At 38.4% G+C, this 19857-nt stretch overlaps 1 protein-coding gene across 2 annotated transcripts in view; it reads right to left on the bottom strand.

Moving 5' to 3' along the window:
- Nucleotides 1-19857, bottom strand: part of LOC121327813 (periodic tryptophan protein 2 homolog) — a 107775-nt gene that overhangs the window by 64022 nt on the left and 23896 nt on the right. The window contains exons 5-9 of one of the 2 annotated variants that reach the window (XM_041272021.1): nucleotides 17045-17188; nucleotides 16739-16874; nucleotides 16257-16486; nucleotides 11344-11487; nucleotides 10749-10819 (exon numbers count right to left, since the gene is read on the bottom strand). In XM_041272021.1, coding sequence (XP_041127955.1) covers nucleotides 10749-10819; nucleotides 11344-11487; nucleotides 16257-16486; nucleotides 16739-16874; nucleotides 17045-17188 — 725 coding nt within the window. The remainder of the gene's footprint in view (nucleotides 1-10748; nucleotides 10820-11343; nucleotides 11488-16256; nucleotides 16487-16738; nucleotides 16875-17044; nucleotides 17189-19857) is intronic. The other variant, XM_041272023.1, reaches the window with a different exon arrangement.

Genomic DNA, 19857 nt, shown 5'->3' with positions numbered 1-19857 from the left:
CAGTATCCCGTTTATTGATCTGGTCTCTCGTAGGACAGACGGCAGGGCCCTTTCTCAGAAGAAGATTTTTAGCCATTATTCAGAACACTGGTTCTTCCTTGCCTTTTGTGAATTCAAGCATGTGTGCTCCCATGACCAGAAACTTTCTTCAGACCAGTGTAGCTTCCATTTCGTTCCTCAGAGCTCCAAGCCACTTCTAGCGGCTGGACACTCCTCGTGCACACCTCCTTTGCGGACAGCACACTTGGTCAGCACGTATGTCTGGAAGCAGCAGCTCGACTGGAAGCAGCACCACGCAGCAGAAGCTTGCTCACGCTTCGAAAGTCAGTGGGTTTTGTGATTCTCTCTTCAACCCTGTGTGATTGGTTAATCTGGTTATTTTGGGCAGTGCCTGCGTCCACGTGAAGTGTCTTTCATTGGTTGTTCTCGTACCAACGCGGCCCCTTGTTCTCCATTGGTCCGCTATTTCGCCCCCTGTTGGCTGGATTTACAACAAGGACTGGTTCTCGTTGCCTTCAGCAAAATACTACTGGCGCCGAAATGACTCATTCAATGATAGGTAGAGATAAAACACTTATCTAGCAGTTAGTTGGAGACTCACTTTAAAAGCATTCTTTGTCAGTGGGGGAGTTTGTGACCAGACCAAGAAGACACAAGGAATGGTTTAAGATCCCCTCTGTATATTCCAATTCTATTACTTTCATGCACAGAATGATATGATGACCCCCCCCTTCCGACGCTACATTGGTCTAGAACTATTTCAGCCAGATGACGACGGCAATCTGGTTGAAGGTGGGCAGTCTAAATGCTGAAAGTGTTTTGCGGTCCTATGTCGGACCAGGTCCAACATTACGATTTTTCCTTTCCAGTCAAAAAGAAGTCAACCATAGGTCTCCAGTTCTTATTTCCTCCGGAAAAAGCTGAGAAAACCACTCAATGGCTAAGTGAACGATAGGAGCCGAAAACCACAGAGGCTATGCACCACAGAGATAACACAGACATAAGAAGATGGCTGCTTTCATATCCAGCGCTCAAAGAAAATCAGATATTTGCAGAGCTTTCTGAGATGTTACAGTAATAGAATGATGACTTGGATAGCATTATTGAGGAGTTTGGTAATAAAACGAGTGATCAGGAGAGGATTTATCAGTATGCACGGCTATGATGAGGTATGTGAAATACAGCGAACAAGGGCTGGGGCTTGGCTGGAGATGCAGTACCGAGTAGCCATTTGATATGTTGTGCCTTTTAAACCGGTTTTACTATGAAAAAAAACACTTAAACAGCGTGAGTAAAAATAAATTGGACCTGACGCACTTGACAGGCGCTAAAAAAAGCAGAAGACTGGTGATAAAACAATACATTATTTACATAATTGCTGCAAATGATTTGTATGCTAATTATTTATTTTGAATATAAGCATAAGACAGAAATTATCGCAATACATTGAGTATCGCGATACTACAGGTCTGATTTTGAATTAAAGTTTTCCCATTTTTTTCCGAAAGGAAAAAATCATCAATATTATATTATGAGACTACAAGAAACTGAACAATTCAATGAAGACCTCCTTGTGCTATTTTCGCCTGGATATGCCAATATTATAGCCTTCCACACAAAACCCTCTTCATCTGGTGCCAACCGCAGGACAGAAGGAGATTATGTTCGCCGTGCTGCTATTGCAAAAGTATCCAAGCAGATTAAACACGAGGTAAAATCAATCACAAGACAGAGAGAGCACTACAAGGCAAGTCTAAGTAAAGATGATGCTCGACAAGCAACCAGCAAGACATTGATGGAACTTTTTGGCTCACTATCACCAAAACTTGATGACACCCCCCCAACATTACTGATGAGTAACATGGTTACTGGCACCTTGTCTCACACACCTACAGATTGGATTAGGCATAAAGATGCACCATTCTAAAGAGTGCTTTATGCACAGGTGGTTTTCAGGTGGTTTGTACCCATGATAAAATACTGAGGTTTAAAAAATCAGCTGCTCATGCTGCTTTAGACAATTATGAATTATCAGGCATTACTGATGGTGAAACATGCTTCACTCAAGTTGTAGTTGACACCTTTGATGCTGAAACCTCATCTCAGAATTTAAAGCAGTCCACACATTCACTAGCTGTGCTTGTGGCGCAAACAAAAAATTGACAATGAGTCAGCAGAATCCAATGCCAGCTTAGCAAATAAAAAAAATAAGACTTTTCATGGCCCAGAGTATGAAACGCACACAACTTGATATCAGATACTTGTTATTTGCCATGTGTCTGTCCAGTACTGAATGCTGTCTAGATCATTTTGAATGACCTTTGCTGCTGCATCAGTGTTTGCCACTCCTACTATTTGTGTTACCTAAAACATTAACTAGTTTGCTTACTATAACATAATCTAAGTCATAAAAGTAGATTAGGATGAGCAGAGGACTAATACTGATCCCTGTGGTACATCACTGGTTACCTCGCTCCATTTTCAGGTTTCTCGTCTAATCAGAACTTTCTGTTTTCTACATGTTAACCTCTCCCTAATCCATGTACATGCGTTTCCTTGAATCCCTAGTGTGTTCAGTTTGAGAATCTTATGCGGGACTTTGTCAAAAGCTTTCTGGAAATCTAAATAAACCATCTCATATGCTTTACAATTATTCATTGTTGATGTTGCAACCTCAAAAAAATCAAGCAGGTTAGTTAGACACAATTCCCCTTTCCTAAAACCATTCTGACTGTCTCCCAGTATACTGTTACCATATAGGTAATTTTCCATTTTGGATCTTATTATAGTTTAAATTAACAAAACAAATATGATATCCAAACTCCTACAGTATTGCTCAGCTATGTATTAGCTGATCCTTGTGCACCTGATTATCTAAACATTACAGCAATATAAAAGTATCCACTATTATAACATCAATCTTTTGTAGTACTAGCTATCTGACAGGTTGCTTTGCAAAGACTTTCACTTCCATTAGAAGATGCACTGTCTGTAGAGTGCGGAATGATGATCACTGAGGTGGACAAATATGTTTCAATTCAATTCAATTTTTTGCAGCAATTTTTTTTCTTGCATGTTCGGCACAACATTGTCATTTAGCTTTTTTTAAATTTTATTTATTTAGTTATTTATTTTTTACAGCTGCCCCTGTATTTAAATTATTATTTTTATGATCATCCAAGCAGTGGTGGCTTTGGATATTTTAGTGAATTACATTGCAGTCTTTTTGTTTTCATTTAAAAGTAGGAGGCTAGAAATACTGAGTAGAAGGCAAGTGGGGGATGGGGGTCTCCCCCAGCATGGGTGCAGGGTGCAACACCCCCCGTCAAATTAATTTCTGGGTTTTGCAGGGATCTAAAAATGCCTATCCTGGGCCTAGATATGTGCCTTAATAGGGACCCAAAATTTAGAAGAGGTGTAACTTTGTTAATTTTTTTTATGATTTTCAGCGTTGTGAATTAAAGAGCAAGCTTGTGTAGTACCCTGGACAAGGGTAAAAGTTATTAATGTAGATTGTATACACTAAGACTTTCAATGTAATATTGTTGTATCTCAATTTTCCCAGAACGTGTCACCACGAGAGCCACTCGGATTGATGAGCCAACTCTACAGCTAGTGTGCATAGGAGAAAGAGTAAAAAGTTTCAAAGTGAAAGCAAAACGCAGAGCTAACCCATTCATTTTTATACTGTGTATCTATGCTTACACCATGTCTTTTAGCACCCTAAAGGCCTGGACACACCAGCGCTTCGCTGGTGGACTGCAGGATCTGAAATCGGATTGGAGACTGGTTGTGTTGGATCTTAACGAAAGGAGCACTATGACAAAAAAAAAAATAATTAAATTAAAAAAATTAACCTATGTTCATATTTAAGAATGTGGTATACAAAATTAAATAAATTACAATAACTGTAGACACTAGTGTGTATTACAATGCAGTGAGCAGTTTTGTTCCGGTTGACTGCATGACTGCCTCACCGACTGGAAGATTTTGAAGTTAAACTTGTGTTGAGAAGAGACGTAGGCAGCATGTTTGGAGGAATAAAAAATAAAAGGTTACTGTACTGGGGAAACAGTGATTTCAAACATCAACTGTACCTACCAACGTGTATAAAACACATAAATAAGCACTTATATTATTCGTTTTTAAAATGTACTTAGTACTTTTTTTTTCCAACTAATGTGAAGCTTCTAAAAGACAAAGTACAGAAACTATGCAATGTTTTAAATGTTTTTGTTTTCTTTATATAAAACAGACAGAGCCATTTCATAAGCGCAATAACCTACTCTAGAGTGTGCGAGAATACATATCTTACTGTGCTTCTGGGTGGTTGAAGGAACTTTGTCTATAGCCTGTGCCTCACAACGCACCCAGGTGTGCGTAACACATGTCATACTGCTCACCCTGTCCTGGATATTGCTCACGTATAAAAATAACTGATACAAACAGGGTTCGAAATCAGCAACCCCCCACCAGACAAATATAGGATGATTTGGTCTGGGGCGGATACATTTCACATACTAACATGTTCTAGTGGCGCATCCGTTTTTATGCTTTTTTCCGGTGCCCAAGGACACAGGAAGTGGGGGTTATGGAAAAGCCGAGGTATGTGCGGTGGTGCAGTCAAACTCACAACTTTCTTCTTGTTAAACATACTGTATGTATGAGCATGTTAGACCTATACTGTCTAGGGGTGAGAATTTCAAATAAGATATTCGAATATACCAAGAATAAAAGTTTTGAATACCGAACCTCTAATTATTCATAACAGTGACAGGTCCTTAGAACGTATCAGCAGCAACCACACACAGGGATGCATAGATAAATACAACAGCAACAGTGAACAAACATTTAAGGCATTTAATGTACTCAAAGTAAAACATGATTTAATCTAGTGTAAGAAATAACACACAGCAGAGGGGGTTTACCATAAAACGCTGGACTTTATAAAAATGACATTCAAAACTTTCAACTGCATTTTTAGCACCTGTCAACTTGTATAATACACACAACAGCTTACTAAAAGCACAACAAAATATGTTTGCTCAATAAAAATATATGCTATAATATGGTACATAACATAAAAATGAGATTTACTGTACCCACACTTGCTGATTCAATAATAATAATTTAAAAAAAGGCTGATTCTGGAATCAAGCCGAATTCAGTAAGAGACCAATAACAGCAAAACTCAAACAAAGCCTTACATTCCCAGGTAGCTTGCAGTCAAAATCCAAATTAAAGTAAAAAAAAAAAAAAAAAAAAAAAAAAAATTGTTTTAGAAATGAACCAGTACTTGAAACTTGATCAAAGTATACAAGTAGTAATTTTATTTACTTACCGGTACTCAAATATTCAGACTCATACCTAATACTCCCTGCAAAAAAGTTGTGAATCAACTGTTTCAACCAATTGGCATTGCCATGTGGAGAATGGTAATTAGTTCACTAAGCATTGCTCTAGGAGAAAGCCTTTACTATGCAGCAGTTGGTTTCACTGGGATGTTTATGTCAAAGTCAGATTTACAAAATATGTAAAATATTCTCTGTAGCATCCAGCACCACATTTAAAACAATGCTGAGTACAGAATATTTTAACAGGTAACACATGTCATTATATCTATGAACAAACAAGTGATATTATAACATTGCCAAGTTCCTTTTACTTGAGCACCAATCCACGTTTCTTTTCAGTGCTAGATTAAGGGATTTTTTTCTGATTGCCCCACGACAGCAAGGCAGATCACTGATTGCCAGCAAACAAGTGACTGTCCACAACACAAAATAAAACAAACAAAAAAAAAAAAAAAATACAAATGGAATTAATATCTAGATGTACCATAGCATAATAGATTTAGAAAATACAAATACCCCCTTACATTACATACAATAAAGCAGTAAAACAAGTCATTTGAATTATTACTTTAAAGGTGATAAAAAAAAATAGTAAAACAGGCTGATAAGTTCTCTTTAGAGATAGTGCCTCCCTTACAAATAGTAGCAGATCATTTCAACTACGGTGATCTAAAGCTGAATGCTCGGCCATCTGCCCTTTTTCTCCGATTCCATAAAATACTACGTAAAACTTCATCCTGTGATCTAAAAGAGCGATTAGAGAAATATGGGGTCAGCAAACATTTTAGATATAGGGGAGCAATGCCATTTAAAACTTTATAAGTTAAAAGCAGGACTTTAAAATCAATCCTAAACCATACAGGAAGCCAATGGAAGGCTGCGATCACAGGGGTAATATGTTCATACGTCTTTATTCTTGTTAAAACTTTGGCAGCAGCATTTTGCACAAGCTGCAATAGAGATAAAACACAACTTGAAATATCTGAAAAAAAGCATTGCAATAATCAATCCTAGATGACATGCATCAGCATTCTGCAGTGAAAGATAACGTCTCAGTTTAACAATACAGTAGAACCTCATTTATCCGCGACTAATTATCCATGGTTCCCTGGCGAATTTCACCTCTGAAATATAGTACATTGACAATGTAGCCTTAATGCCTGCGTTGCGCAAACACACACAAACATAATGACACATGCGTCAGTCTACAACATATGGCATTTAGCGCCAAATTGGACAAGAGTAACCGTATGCTGACAGTGAGGAAGAAGAGGCCCCAAAAACCTGTGCAGCAGACACCAAGAGAGCTCTATAGATGAAAATGGGTTTCTTTGTATGAACAGCAGAAGTAAATTCTGTAAAATCAGTTCTCCTGAAGCAGTTACTTCGTGAAGCCCAAACATATTTTGCATCACTGAAACAAAAGACTACGATGGACTCTCAAGGTTCAAAAGAACGACTTGCAGCAGTGAATTGCTTAAAAAACCTGTTACGAAAAAAACAAAAACACTTCTATTGACACAGATTTTTTTGTACTGTAGAAGAGTTAATTACACAGCAGCCTTGTTTATTTAAAGTATTTTTGTTTGAAACCCCAGAAAACTAGCAACACTTAGCTACCATTATTTAATATGAATGCGTGGAATACATCAGCAACAATACCTTGTGATATTTCTAGCTGCTAGACACAAAACTTAGTGGGCTGAATAGCTTATTCTAGTCATAAAACGTCTTATGATCTTGTAGCGCTGTAGTACTTATTTGCATGTTTTGGTAACAGAAAAAGTTTGGGAAACAGGGTTGGAGGTGTATGGTATTTTAAAAAGATTTTGCTAAGAGTAACACTGTCAAAGTAAAGTAATTTTAAAACATTCTTCTGTGTTTGTAATATATTGTACTGCATACCTCTTCAGTAAGTGCTAATTTGGTTTACATTACTAGTTTCTATATTTTATTCATGCATCTAGGTCGCATGCAATGACACCTATTTTATCCACGGGTTTCACACATCCGTGGACCTGTCCCCCAAGCACACTGATAACCGGAGTTCCACTGTATTTCTTGCATGAAAAAACTGACAATTTAATTACATTCCTAATGTGTGGCTCAAATGAGAGCGGTCTATAAATAATGACACCGACTTCTCATTTCTGCCTTCAACTCAGACGAGAAACTACCAAATGTAAAATCATATGGACTGTTAAAGTATTTAGTTGATTCTGTGATCCCAACAGCACTATCTGTTTTATCTGAGTTTAACATTAAAAAGTTTGACAGCCACATTGCTTAATTTCAGCAAGGCAGGTAGTTGGAATATTTTCAGCAAATGGATCACCCGGTTTCAGAGATAAATATAGTTATTACCAGAACAATGAAAATGTACCTCACGTCTATGGACAATACACGGGTGCAACAGGGTAAGCAACTAACGCTCACATGCTCGGCCGAGGTGAATTAAAACTGATGAGGACTAGTTGATGTCTGTGTCTCAGTAGTCACTGTACTGTACAGTGCTTTGCAATACTTTTTTATAAAAAGCGCTATATAAATGGAATTTATATACAGTACCAGTCAAAAGTTTGAGTACACTTGCTGGAAACTAGGTTTTTTTCATAATTGACAATGTTTTACGTCATATACGTTTCCATAAGCACTTGAAAATGAAAACATATGTTACAATATACAAAACATCTAAGTCTTGGATTCCTCAAAATAGCCACCCTTTGCCTTAATAACAGCCTCACAAACACAAGGCATTCGGTTAACAAGTTTCAGCAGGAAATCACCCGACATGTCTTCCCAGTTCTTCTGCAGCAATTCCCAGAGATGTAGGGCACTTGTGGGTAGCTTTGCTTTGACTCTTCTGTCCAGTTCTTCCCATACAAGTTCTATGGGATTGAGGTCTGGAGACTGGGCAGGCCAGGTCATTAGATTGTCCTTCACTTTCCTTCTTCGCCAGATAGTTCTTGCACAACTTTGAGGTGTGTTTCGGGTCATTATCTTGCTGAAGAATGAAGGTCTGTCCAGTTAGCCGTAATCCTGATGGAATGGCATGCCTCTGAAGTATGCTATGATAGCCGTGCTGGTTGAGCCTGCTATGGACTTGGTAAAGATCACCATCTCTGGTCACCAGCAAAGCAACCCCAGACCATGACACTGCCTTCTCCATGACGACAGTGGGAACCACACATGCAGAACTAATGCGCTCACCCACACTGCGTCTTACAAATACCCGGCGGTTGGATCCAAATATTTCAAATTTTGACTCATCTGTCCATAAGACTGACTTCCACTCTTCAAACGTCCAGTTTGTGTTTCATTGCAAGTTTGGGGCTGCATTTCAGCAAATGGAGCTGGGGATTTGGTCAAAATTAATGGTCTCCTCAATGCTGAGAAGGACAGGCAGATACAAAAATATGTCTTCAAATCGGGTTTTAAAAATCGCTACAGTTGGTGCCTCCCTTAGTTCGGGAGCCCTAAAGCCAAATGCTCTACCTCCTGTGTTCTTTTTAAAAATCTTAGGGACAGTAAGCTGTCCTGTGTCCTGGGATCGCTGTGGTCATATAGGTGTGTATGGGATTAAAATATAATTTAAATGAGGGAGCTAAACCATTTAATGCTTTATATGTAATAAGAATAACCTTAAAATCAACCTGAACTTTACAGGGAGCCAGTGCAGGGCTGCCAGTACCGGGGTAATGTGATCATATCTCGTACTTCTTAACCCTGACAGCAGTGTTCTGCACACGCTGCAATCGAGATGAGATTGATCTAGGAATACCAGAGAACAGAGCATTGCAGTAATCTAGTTTGGATGTTATAAAACCCCTCTGCATCTTGAATGGAGAGAAAAGTATCTTAGCAATATTGAAATGAAAAAAGGATACTCTGGTTATCTTTCTAATATAAGGTTCAAATGAGAGATACAGGTCAAAGATTACACCCAGATTTCTCATTTCTGACCTCAACTTGAATGGAAAGCTGTCAACTGCAAAAACATCTGAATTTGTATTGTTTAATTGATTTTTTGCATCTACATTTACCTCTGTTTTATCAGTTTAATAATAAATATTTGACATCCATTGATTAATATCAGCAAGACAGGTAGTAAGATATTTGCAGTTGAGGTGTCACCTGGTTTAAGGGATAAATATAATTGAGTGTTGTCTGCATAGCAATGGATATTGACGTCATGTCTCCTGATAACATCACCCAAAGGCAGCATGTAGAGGGAGAATAAACTTGGCCCAAGAACAGGTGTTTGCTGGTTACCAGCATTTGTATTATCTTTATCTACTTCCACTGCATATATGCCTGCACACACTAATACAGGAAGCGACAGCTTTCTTACAGAACATTTAATACTTTCATTATATTTATGAAGCACTTGAGTATATTGGAAGCATTTGTCTGTCGGGGCAAACGGACATGCCTTAAAATTGAGCCCTGCTATGAGATTTATGTATTTTAATTCCATTAAACCAAAGTTGTTTAAAGTTAACTGTACTCTGTATGTTCAGTACTGCTCTCTATCACGTTTATTCAGTGAGCGTCTTTGTAACTTACTGTAGTTGTATTATTTTTTTTTTTTTTTTAAATCAACACACATGTAAACTGAAATAATCAAGCCACAGAGTAAAGCCTTCAGTAGTATTGTGTCTTTAGCAAGTGTCTAGAGCAGCATTTCAGTCTTGAAAGTTACAGTAGCTGCAAGCACAAACAAGGACTCAGTCAGAATGGCTTGCTCTGCTAGCTTACCTGGCAGATATTTCGGATCGCTTAAATATTCTTAACACGTCACTCCAAGGATGAAACACATCTGTCTTTTCTTTCACTAACTAAATCTAAAACTGGATCAAGATGCTGTCCTTGTGATACAATAGCGTAAACAGAGGCACCTGGAAGCATTTCTTTTTACTAGATAACTTGTCAAATAGTGACTTGCAACCTATTATCGTCAGCCACCGGGATAGCCTGCAGGTTCAGTTTCGAAAGTACTTCCCTGAAAAGGAACAACTTCTTGCTTACTTTTGGATTTCTATGTGACAAGAACATCCAGAGCTATCATCTGCAGCTCTGAAAGCACTCGTGCCTTTTCTGTGTTCACCCATGCATGCTCACCCCTCCCATTAAGTTAATAATGCATTTTATTTAATTTTATTTTTACTGTTGGCTGTAAAACCTCTTGCGATTTATATTGTGAATTAAAAATAACTAATGGCTATATATTAGTTTTGTTGATATTGTCTTGCAATGCATGTTTTACTTCTCAATACTAATTATTCTGCAATAACACACAGCAGTGGGGTCGTGGATTCATTTTTAATGCTAGGAGGGGGTCACAAAGCAGCAAAGTTTGAGAACCGCTGTTCTAGTTTATTAATTTCAACATACCTGCACAACCAAAAGCAATCCAGTCTCCCATACTGTTGATGGAGATTGATGCAATCCTCTGGTCTGAAATACTGACAATAAAAAACTTGTAAATACCATTTGAAATGCACAATGCCCTTTTGGTAAGCCATCTTTTAGTTTGGAAGATACAAAAAAACCCAGTTACAATTCACTTAAGAACTTAGAGCATAAAATTGTTGCATTAGATTCAGAAAAATATATATGTTCTGACCATTACAAAACTTTGCTTAATGCTTCAAACCAGAACCTTGGAAAAGTTAACAGGATATAATCTAAAAAAAATAAAAAATGAATTGCTCTTTTGTTTGTTGTATGTATGCACTGTATGTATGTACTTATAAACACAATACAATTACATTTTAGAAGAGACTTGAAAGAGGGGCTTCCTATTCAGAAACACCTAAAATTGAAATTCAGCTCCACAAGGAGTGTAGAACAGTTACAATGCTAATGTGTCTCTTTATTTGGACATGCATCTATTTCTGTGGCAGTGTTATGCAAGGGTCCAGTGGGAGTGAAAAAGGTAACTGATCCTGTCTACTGTATTGGGGTCTGGAATGGGCAATGTGCTCACCTGAGGGAATGGATGAGGTTGAACTCTGGTAGCTCGTGAAGATGAAATACCCCTGAAGCAAAGCCGGTCACCAGGATATGTGTTTTCTTGTGGAAGGCAGCAGCTGTTAGGTTGTTGAAATCACCTTCCTTATTAAAAAAATACCTGTTCATGGAAAAACAACAACGGTCGTGTTTAAGTCATGTTACACATTTTTTTGGATGATTTTGAGGGGACATTTGAAGGTCTTGTTATTTGACTTTATAGATTATATTTTTACAGTATCTTTTAAATTGCACACACAGGTGATGAAAGCAAGTGAGAGGTTAAGAGCTTTATGATAACAATGATATTTTTATATAACTTATATGTACATGTCTTCTGAAAAGGAACTGTACCCACCAGAAATATCATGTGTCACAGTTCATGATATTTGAGTTTTGGTTGAGAAACAAAAAGATCCTCTAATCTTAGTACACGTTTCCTTTCCAGCACACAAGAAAGAATAGCAGGCACTGGAGAGTCAAGCTCCGGTTATTTTTTTCATAATATGTGTAAAACTTTCATTTGAAATGACAAATGGCACAGTAAGACAGCACCACATTTTTGTGTGCTCGTCTTCGCTCAGTGGTCTTTTAAAATACCTAGATATTTGTTTCGACACTCTCAATCAATTTTAGTGCAGTATAAAAGTCATTTTTTTCTTCTTACATGATAATGAGCAACATTCATTATCGTCTATCAATCAAACGTGGTTAGTTCACTGGGCAAAAAAATCCTCCCCCAGTTGTAATAGCTTGACGAACAGAACTGTATGGGTTAAACGATACGCTTTGGAGAGAAGTTATAGGGAGCTAAAAAGAAAAAACAAATTGCTGTGTGTGACGTTCTTGGTAACCATCATGCAGACTGCGATTGAGTGCTGGCTCATCCAGGCCCACGCATGGAATTGCTTTAATCAGAAAACAGAGGACATTGAGGAAACACAGCAGAAGCTTAAAGTCAAACAGCCGCGTGTGTTTTTCTGATAACAAACAAGCTGAAACTCGGAGCAGCCGATTCAAATTCAGCGCCGTTCTGAGACACGGGCGAGGCGCAGCAGAACAACGCAGCTAAACGAGGCAGTCTTCCCAGCGACAGCGAGTGGGAGAAGTACAGGCGTGGAAAAGTACAGAGCAGTTTAGAAGCAGTTTGAAAGCAGGTTGACGGCTGCAGAAGAAACTAAACTTAAAAAAAAAAAAACCTCAACATGGTCTTCAAGCCAGTAATCTGTGATACCTGCTTGATGTGGGAAATCCGAGAAAACCCAGCGGAGCTAAACCAAGTGTGCGTAAAGTGCCGCGCGATCCAGGATTTGCATCAACTAGTAAGTATGCTAGAAATGGAGCTGGAAGAAGTGAGACAGCAACAGGATCTTGAGGAACTGGCACACCCACAATTCATGGAAGTCTGCATCACCCCTAACAGACTGAAAGCCACCAGGGAGATAGAAGGTCAGAACAGCTGGGTTCAGGTAGGCAGAAGCAGGGAAAAAAAGAAACTTCGTCAAACACAACCACCAGAAATCAAAACAACCAACAAATTTGAGTCACTTCAGAATTTTGATGAGCAGAACCAACAACAAGAGAATGAAAGGAACAACATCCAGGACCCCATTGACAGTGGTGACCAGACAGCAAAAAGAAGGGAGGTCATGATTGTTGGGGACTCCATATTGAGAAACACAGTTCAATTCGCAGTTTGGACCCCCTTACTACAACAGTGTGCTGCCTTCCGGGAGCCTCGGTCAAGCACATCACTGAGAACGTGGACAGGCTCCTAGAACGAACAGGAGACGACCCGGTAGTAGTCGTCCACATCGGTACAAACAACATTGGAAGAGACAGACCAAAATCCCTGCAAAACAAATTCAGAGAGCTAGGAAGGAAATTAAAAGAGAAAAACAAAACTGTGGTATTTTCTGGTATACTACCGGCACCTTGCAAAGGACCATATGGACAGCTGGAAATAATTAATCAAAACGCATGGCTGAAGACGTGGTGCACACGGGAAGGCTTCACCTATCTTGATCATTGGACCACATTCTACAACGAGGACTATCTGTATAGACGGGATGGACTGCACTTAAATAACAAGGGAACCAGTCTACTTGGAGAAAAGATCCTCGAGCAGGTTCAGAAGCATTTAAACTAGAAAGGAAGGGGGGAGAAATCAACAAAAAAACAGAAGGGAGACCGCATCAAAACAAGAACAACAACTCAGGTAAGACAACCATTAAATGTATTTATCTAAATGCTAGAAGTATCAGAAACAAAATTCTAGAACTTGAAGCTACTGCACTAACAGGTAACTATGATGTGATAGGTGTTACAGAAACGTGGTTGTCTGAGAGTGATGGGGACGAATATAATATTTGTGGGTATACACTGTATAGGAAAGACAGGCAGGACAGAAGAGGAGGAGGGGTAGCGCTATACATAAGAAACAGTCTTGAAGCCCCGGTGTTAAACCTGGACAAAGAAAATAAAGCCGAATCAATATGGGTCAGAATAACGGACAAAAATTCAAAGGGCATAATAATAGGAGCATGCTATAGACCGCCAGATTCAGACGGTGAGCAAAATAATCTGTTATACAATGACATTAGAAATGCGTGTAGCAAAGGAGAAGCCATACTAATGGGAGATTTCAACTTCCCCCAAATAAAATGGGAAAACCCGGTGGGTAAATGAAGGATGCCTTGATTTAGTCTTTTCAAATAACAAAGACAGAATAACTAAAACAGAGGTCAGAGAACCACTGGCAAACTCAGACCACAACATGGTCTCATTTGAAGTGTTTTTTAAAACCCCACAAGTAAAGACTAAAGCTAAGGTTTACAATTTTAGAAAAGCAAACTATGAAGGCATGAAACAGAGACTAACAGAAGTAGACTGGAGTAAAATAGAGAAAACACCACAGAAGAAGGATGGTTGTTCTTCAAAAATGTAGTACTAGAGGCGCAAAACAATTACATCCCTAAAGTAGACAAATCTAAATGTAAAACTAAATTGCCAAAATGGTTTAATAGATCAATTAAAAAAAATATTCAGCGAAAAAAGGCACTTTACAGAGCATTAAAAAAGGCACCAAAAAGAAAGTACGCAGAAAGAGTACATGGAACTGCAAATGAAAGTCAAAAAGGAAGTTAGAAAGGCCAAGAGAGAAATAGAAATGAACATTGCTAAGGGAGCTAAAACCAATTCCAAAAAGTTTTTCCAATATTACAACAGCAAGAGAACATTCAAAGAGGAGATTAAATGTTTAAGAGATACAAATGGCAAAATCGTAGAGGAAGAAAATAAAATAGCAAATATATTAAATGATTACTTTTCACAAGTTTCTACAAAGGAAGGTACTGACAACATGCCCCACATGTCATCCAGTTCCTATCCAGTTTTAAATAACTTTAGCATAACTGAGGCAGAAGTGTTAAAGGGACTAGGAGCTCTTAAAATAAACAAATCCCCTGGGCCGGATGAGATCCTCCCAGTAGTACTCAAAGAAATGAAAGAAGTAATTTACAAACCGCTAACCAAGATCATGCAGCAGTCTCTTGACACAGGGGTGGTACCGACAGACTGGAAAATTGCAAACATAATACCGATCCACAAAAAGGGAAACAAAACTGAACCAGGTAACTACAGACCAGTAAGCCTGACTTCTATTATATGCAAACTTATGGAAACTATAATAAGATCCAAAATGGAAAATTACCTATATGGTAACAGGGTCCTGGGAGACAGTCAACATGGTTTTAGGAAAGGGAGATCATGTCTAACTAACTTGCTTGATTTTTTTGAGGATGCAACATCGATAATGGATAATTGCAAAGCATATGACATGGTTTATTTAGATTTCCAGAAAGCGTTTGACAAAGTCCCGCACAAAAGATTAATTCTCAAACTGAACGCGGTTGGGATTCAAGGAAACACATGTACATGGATTAGGGAGTGGTTAACATGTAGAAAACAGAAAGTACTGATTAGAGGAAAAACCTCAGAATGGAGTGTGGTAACCAGCGGTGTACCACAGGGATCAGTATTAGGTCCTCTGCTATTCCTAATCTACATTAATGATTTAGATTCTGGTATAGTAAACAAACTTGTTAAATTTGCAGACGACACAAAAGTAGGAGGAGTGGCAAACACTGTTGCAGCAGCAAAGGTCATTCAAAATGATCTAGACAAGATTCAGAACTGGGCAGACACATGGCAAATGACATTTAATAGAGAAAAGTGTAAGGTACTGCACGCAGGAAATAAAAATGTACATTATAAATATCATATGGGAGATATTGAAATTGGAGAAGGAATCTATGAAAAAGACCTAGGAGTTTTTGTTGACTCAGAAATGTCTTCATCTAGACAATGTGGGGAAGCTATAAAAAAGGCTAACAAGATGCTCGGATACATTGTGAAAAGTGTTGAATTTAAATCAAGGGAAGTAATGTTAAAACTGTACAATGCACTAGTAAGACATCTTGAATATTGTGTTCAGTTCTGGTCACCTCGCTATAAAAAAAGATATTGCTGCTCTAGAAAGAGTGCAAAGAAGAGCGACCAGAATTATTCCGGGCTTAAAAGGCATGTCATATGCATAAATATTAAAGACAAAAATTGTGACTGAGATCGAACGATTCTTGGTGTAAGATTCTTGGAGTGTTGATCAGCCACTTCCAGTGGCTAAAGCTGCAGGAGGGGCTCAGTTTTCCAAATAAAAGTTATTAGTGTTAGCATATATTTTGTATGTTTCAAACATACTCTACCATAGCACTAATATTATGCTGCCTTTATACGAGCAGGGTTCCCATGCATCCTGGAAAACCTGGGACATGTCAGACTTATTTTGAAAAAAAGGTGAAACACTGTTCCAAAAAGCTTTTGGTTACTTACTTTCCCTGTCGTCTATATTTGACCTTTCCACTGCCCTCCTGCTCCTGGCTGTTGGCATTCCCTCTAATCTCCTCTCCTCTAGGCACCCTATTCTCATCGAACTTCAGAACCTCGGCATCCTCCTCTGTGTGGACGGTTGGCGTCTGCTTCGGGGGTCTGGGTTTTAGTCCCTCAAGCTCAGTGTCACACTGCCATACACTTAATGCTCCATCCTGACTCACAGTGTACAGCTGTAATTACAAAAGCTCAAGAGATGAGCATGGCCTGGAGATTTCAGTTCCAGGTTATGTCATCATAAAATGTAAATGCTTAATTCACACAGACTTAGCAGGTTCTCAAAAAAAAAAAAATCAGAGAATAAGTCTTCAATGCATTTCCCCAGGCACTTTCATGTCATACTATTGAAAAAGTAAGTGTACTCTTCTTAATAGACAAAGGACTTTTACTGTCCTAAGTGTCAAATCAAATTGCACTAGACTTACATCAAGGCTGTTCTCTTCAAAGAAGCACCCAACTATTACATCCTTGTGCCCTCCGAGTGAGTAATACACCAGGTTTGCCCACCGCTCAGCTCCAAACACCCATGTGGTCATGTCTTTGCTTCCAACAACAAAACACCTGCATCATTGAAAATAAAACCATTAGAATTAACTGCTCTTCATTATTCTACAGTATAAACAACTTTCTTTAGGTTACCAAAACCAATTATCTTCTACTGACAAAGACTGAGATGAGAGCAACAAAGACATTGCATTTTTACATGATGTAGTACGAGCACTTATACTTACTTTGAATCATCAGTCCAGTCTATGCAAGTAGTCTCATCGTATGGCCCATAATAGCTCTTGTCAAGAACAAAAGCATTGAACTCTCTCCTCTTTCCAGGGGCATGGTACATAAGCGCCACATTATCTTTGGTAACCACAAATTTCCTGAGAAAAATAAAGAGTAATTAGGGAGCTGATATAGCTCAGAGATAACAGCACACAAATGCTGTTTTAACTGTGTCGCATGGCAACAATTACAAATGTTCTCAAAAACAGAAAAAAAAGGGGAAAAAAACAACACTAAAACAGTAGGAGCAACTGTGGTCTTCCAGTGAATGCTAAACAAGGGGGCAGCTACAAAACGTTCACAGTATTGTTTTTTAACACAGCCACAGTTTAATTGAAGGTTACTGATTTTTGGCTTCTGTCCAGGTCCATCACAAGACAAGCTTAACACTAGAAGCCTCCCGCGGCAGTCATTTTGGCGGTTTTTGGTTTTGAAATGAAATTTTCTCCAGTCGTGTAACACGTTTGGGGCAGCATGTTCATGTACCTTTCTGTCCATATTTATTAAATATTCTCAAAGCATGAAACGCTGAAGTGCAGAAATAAAGGATATATTACAGTATACCTAGAAGCCCTGGGACTGCCACACAGAAAACAACTGTATTTTGATTATACAGAACTGTACTCTTATTTATTTACCAGCCCGCAATGTGTTCAGCTGTAATTCGATTAGTCTTTACTCTCTGCCTGAGTGAATGAATTTCAAAAGCAGACGACAGCTTGCCAGGTGTGCTATTTTGGTCAGTCAATTAGCATCGGGACTAGTGAAAAAAAAATACCATAGACCTTCGAGTTTTACAACAGAAAAAAATCTGGATCGGATGGCATGTAAGTATTCAGTGAAAGCTGGCTCCTGACAGTGCCCTGTTCAGGTGTTTTACAATGTACTGGACCTAGCAGTCATCAGCACCTGGGTACTTTACAAAGAATGCACATACAAGAATTTACCAAGAAGAGAATATATTTTACAGTTAGCACAGGAACTTCGCAAGCAGCATTTGGAACAGAGGGAGACTGCCAAGCGTGTACCCACAGCTGAAGCTGGCAAACTCGCTGAGTCACAAGAGATGCCAATGCCAGGTTGGCAAGTACAATAAAAACAAAACTTCAGGACAGCTGTGCCCTATGCAGAAAGGTAGCGTGTGGAGAAGTGCATTATCTGTGTTGATTGTGAACAGCCATAGACTCAAGGTAAAGGATTACCCTTTTGTCAAAAAAAGAAAAAAAAATTGACTTAACTTGTTGTGCTGTGCGCTTCAGTAAAATGTTTTCTTCTAAGTTTACTTATTTATGTTGTTCAGTTGCTTTTGCTCATCTGATAACGTAAATTTCTGTTGAAAAGTTAAAAATGTATTGCTATTAGGAATATCACAGTATAGCGGTTTTATGGTAAACCGCAGTATAAACTGCCAAGGTTTTGAAACCGCAACTATTTTTCTATACCATGATTACCGAGTGCACGCGTTTAAGGTGATAGGGATGCGATTTCTTATTCACAGTTTCTCTGTGAGCCACTGTGTTCATTAGAACTAACTAATGTCGAACACTGACATCAAGTTCTGAAAGCTGCCATGCATGAGATTATCCGAGTAGGCTATTAAATAAGTGACGTCATATTTAATATAAACCGCCCTACTAAACAATGATCACTAGTAAACGTGATTGTCAGTAAATGAAACACAAATTCTCAAATATCAGCAAGAACAAAGCACTGTAACTTTTCATCACTGCTTTCCTATTAATTTACCAAAGCAGTAACAGCAGCTATTATCTATTGGATCGGACAAGAGAAACGCAATAAGCACACAAAAATGCAGATAATCAAAGAGTCTATATTTACTACTATATAACCAAGTCTAAGATGCTACAGTTATTTGTATTATTTTCTATATAGATAGATATAGATATTTAGATATTGCCGTCTCCTCAAGTTGACAGTGTAGGGATTTTGGTTTTATGTATTCAAAAATCAATTGTATATCATGAAAAAAAAAAAAAAAGTCCCCTAATGCAGCTTAATTTTGCAACAGTGTCATAACCACCTTAACATTTCTTCTTTCTTTTATGTTCGCTGCTGTTAACACGCAGTTCAAAAAGAAAACAACAATTTGCAGGCACCGTCTCCTCACACTGCTGAGAGATCAGTGGGCGGGCACTGCATGACTCAAAACACACTTGACTGGCTATTGCTAGGTAACACTTTGCTTCTCTTAACTCAGGGGTTTTCAACCTTTTTTTGAAACTGTACCCTTTCTGTCGGGAGGTTTCAGCTGAAGTACCCTTTACAATTTTTGCTCAATGAATGGTACCACACTTGTAATAAAATGCAGAATAATCTGGTTAACACGTTTCTATTTTATTCCTTTTATTGTCTGCATTGTAAAACGCAGACATCACTTTCTCTCAGTTTCATTATTATTATTATTCAACTTTTCATTTCTGACCGCTTTTTGTCAATGCATCTCCTCCTAGTTTTGAACTGATCAAATCGACACTTGGTATAACTATTGCACTGTATCTGACTTGAGTTGCTATTACTTTTGGTGCCGATCGGACTTACGGTTTTGGGGGTCCCAGGTCAAGACCACCAAAAAATAAGTTAGTTAACTTATAGTTATATATAGTAAAACAGTTACTATTGAACATGTATAGGAAACCATTGGTTCTCTATAAGACCAACATTTCCGTTGACCTATGACCTTCCTAGACCAAGATAATGGATATTTGGCCAATATAAAGATATGTCCTTGCTGTTTAATTTGACCTTT

The sequence above is a fragment of the Polyodon spathula genome, chromosome 15 (genome assembly GCF_017654505.1).
Source record: "Polyodon spathula isolate WHYD16114869_AA chromosome 15, ASM1765450v1, whole genome shotgun sequence".
NCBI classification, from domain to species: domain Eukaryota; kingdom Metazoa; phylum Chordata; class Actinopteri; order Acipenseriformes; family Polyodontidae; genus Polyodon; species Polyodon spathula.
This window is presented reverse-complemented; position numbering and strand designations above follow the sequence as displayed.